Source organism: Pterocles gutturalis, unplaced genomic scaffold (genome assembly GCF_000699245.1).
Source record: "Pterocles gutturalis isolate BGI_N339 unplaced genomic scaffold, ASM69924v1 scaffold33001, whole genome shotgun sequence".
NCBI classification, from domain to species: Eukaryota; Metazoa; Chordata; class Aves; order Pterocliformes; family Pteroclidae; genus Pterocles; species Pterocles gutturalis.
In genome coordinates, this window is record NW_010106511.1 from 16,918 (window position 1) to 20,381 (window position 3,464).

Here is a 3,464-nt window from a genome sequence, read left to right on the forward strand (position 1 = left end):
TACCACACTGAAAGATTTAAGTACAGTTCCCAATGTTATTGGTACAGAAGCTGGCTGGGGCCCACGAATGCACAGGTTACGGGTACACCAACAAGCTACAGTAAGGCATGGACATATGGCACATCCATCACTGTGGCAATTTTGTCCCCAGACTGCTCTTACTGTCTGTTACCTCATGGCAAACATGAGATGTTCTGTACCTCTATCACCAAGCAAGCTGCTCCCTTCATGGCTAAAGTAGGGGCAGATGTCCCAGACTAGCTCCTTGCAAGTTGATCCTTAAACTACTTACTGGCCATTTGGTCATTAATCCGTACCTTATTTTCCAGATTCAATGTTGGGGAAGACAATGTCAAAAATACTTGAGCTTACCAAAATGACCAAACATATTTCACAGACTTACACTTTTGCTCCTGTTTGTCACACCACGTGCCATCACACCTCTTGAGACAACCACCTGCCAAGTTCCATTGTTCATCTGACACATGCTTCATAGCTCTGTATCTTCCTTGGGGTTTTTAATTTTACTGACTTAACACAAGTAGTAACAAACAGGATCTTCAGCTGCAGACAAGAACAATTCTCCTCTGCAATGATGGATCACTTTAAAGATAAGCCTTCTGCAATGCACGTAAGAACAGCAGTCAAGTGAGATCTCTGTTCACTACAAATATTTCATTTTCTGTGCTGTAGCAAGTGTACCTCCATCATTTACTTCTCCATCTAGCACACTGCGGCCAGTTCCTTAGCAGAAGCATGCTAGCCGTGTTCCTGATCCCTCACAATTCTCTGTTTACAGCAGATATTCCAGAAGTCTTCACAAAACACAGGAGTCTTTCCACTAACTGTGGTACGTTCACTCCCCTGGGACGATCCTGACAGCACAAGAGACATCTGAAGTATGAAAGAATAGGAAAATTGATCTCACTACAATTAATTTTAAAAAGAAATGGAAATGTCCTCGCCAGCTGACTTTTCGCAGAGTGTCAACTATATAGTTTGAGATATTAAATGCCTAGGATATGGGATCATGTTTTTGTATTTCATGAATGTTACGAAGTTAAAGATTTTACTTAAAAGAACTTAATTTAAAAGAAAAATAGTAAATGGCACATCATGTAATTGCTATTTATTTTCATAAACATGAGGTATTTCAAAGTGCTATAAGACGCAGCACTAAATGTACATTGTTGGAAGAAATTAAACACAGAACTTTGCAGTTACCCAGTTCTATGCACCAAACATTAACAAATACATTAACTGGAAGAAACAGGCTAGGAAAAGGCATATATAGTAAATTTCTTTACAAAAGTTTCTTAGTTCAAAAAAGTGATAAAGTAATATCTACTCAAAACTTTCACAACTCATTTTCATACGAAAATATAAGTATCAAATTTAGTTATGTATCAGCATCATACTAAAGTATACAGGCAATGTAAGAATTAGTACAGTACATAACAGAGATTAACAATATATTTGTATACAAAAACATGCTCCTCAAACATTGAGGTATTACAGTACTTAGGTATGAACTTCCAGTCTAATACTGGTAGCAAAAGCCACCTCTCATAACCCAAGACATGTACGAAAGGCAAGTGTGTAGATGGTATTTACAGAAAATTCCCACGGGGTACAAAATGCCAACCCCTAAAGTAACATCTGTTAGAACATAAGCACCATAAAACTTAGGAATGAACGTTTTATAACTCAACTAGATGTCATCAGCAGCTCCAAATGCTCACAAAAATTTCCCCCCCCAAAAAAATCCCCACCATCTACAGTTCTTAAGAAGAAAAACAAAGGCAGTCCATTGTTGTTTGGTAGTCTTGCAATAAACTCCTTGCAAGAACATCCATTTCCTCCGTACCCGGGTAATATAGTTTGTTGATTACTTCAGGGACTGGATTGAAAGTAAAACCAACATTCTTAACGTCAAAAAACACAATTTTTTTTTAAAGAATCAAAAATGTGCAAAGTGGCAATGACTGTCCTGGTCAGCCAAAACAAAACAAAACAAAAAACAAAGTTTAGCAAGTCCGCTTGTATTCTATTTTCTTTAGTAATTGCTGTTGTCTGGCTTGCAATTTCTCCTTTTCTAGCAGTAACTTCTGCTCCTCTGCCTGAAGGGAATGAACATATTCAGTGGCTTTTTTCAAGATCACAACCTTTGCAGCTTTCTCATTTTTAACCAGTTCTGGAACATGGTCCCTTAACGTGAGGAAACTTGACCGTAGATCATTACGCCGCTGACGCTCCAGGATATTATGGTTGCGTCGACGTTCACTATCCTCTGAATCAGAGCTTCGAGGACTTGAACTCTTAGACTTTGGTTGGATCGTGGGTTTTACTGGACGGGGCACCTCGGTTTTTAACTTTTTCTGTGGTGGAGCATCTTCACTCTCCATGTATGGAGAAGGAGCGGCATAATTATGCTGCTGGTGAATTGGTGCACAACGCTTTAAAATCAGCTCATTCTGCTGTGTCCTGACTGATGGAAAAGTGGTATTTTTAGGACGCACTGTAATAGTAAGGGTGGTAACAGCCTTGTTGGAGGAGGAGCGTCTTTTCTCCACTGTCACAACATCTATTTCTTCTTCTTCGTCCTCTTCCTCTTCATCTTCATCATCTTCTGGTAATAGAAAATGGAAAATAAAATAGACGTTATTCTCACAGAAAATTATCTGAACCCAGATGCATTTATTGACAAAATATGTACAGTAAAAGCAGCAATGAAGTAACTGATGGCAAAACCAGGGTGTGCTCACCATCTGTAGCCAGATATAGATCTGGAAAAGTACGTAATATACATTAAATGACTGAAGAATAGTGACTTCTGAAAGTTTTATAAATTTAATGAGGGTTTTTTCTTTTTAAACACATAATTTTCAGTCTAAGCAGGGCTACCACCCACATAAACTCACAGGCAGAAAAGAGTTTTTCAACCTAATGTATGTATTTTGAATGAAATCGCAGAGCTGGGGTACAAAAGCCACGCTCAGTGCCACAACACAGCCCTTGCTTGGTAGAAAAGCAGCCGGAAAATGAAACAATCGCTGGGTTTGTTCTGAGGCAGAAGGTGAAGCTGCTCCAGCCGGGGACCCTTTAAGCCGGCGCTTGGGGCACTGCCAAGAAGACAGCTGTTGGAAGTGCTTCCTCACCCGAAGCTGTCAAACCAGACATTAAAGGGACAGCAGGCTTTGAAACCCGGGACGGATCACCGGGTTTATGGTGATGGTCGCACCGACCCTCTCACCTACACACCCAAAACCACATTTCAGCCCCCGGGGACTTCCCTGCAGGCAGGGATAGGAGATGTTTCTGGGCACTTCAGGTTGTCAGTGCAAGGGCAAGCGCTGCTCCGAGGGGTCACTAGCCCCCCTCCAGCCTTCCCAAACCACGCACACCCGGCCATCCCCCACATACCCCGTCCCCATAGTGACAGCGACAGCCCGCTGCCCTCCAGC

The 3,464-nt window shown here is 41.3% G+C and overlaps 1 protein-coding gene across 1 annotated transcript; it reads right to left on the reverse strand.

Moving 5' to 3' along the window:
- Window positions 1-1,110: 1,110 nt before the first annotated feature.
- On the reverse strand, window positions 1,111-2,621 carry MYCN (v-myc avian myelocytomatosis viral oncogene neuroblastoma derived homolog; the record flags this gene model as incomplete). Its single annotated transcript, XM_010087815.1, has 1 exon — window positions 1,111-2,621. A coding segment is annotated over one exon (594 nt), but the record flags the coding sequence as incomplete, so codon positions are not given.
- Between the last annotated feature and the right edge of the window lie 843 nt (window positions 2,622-3,464).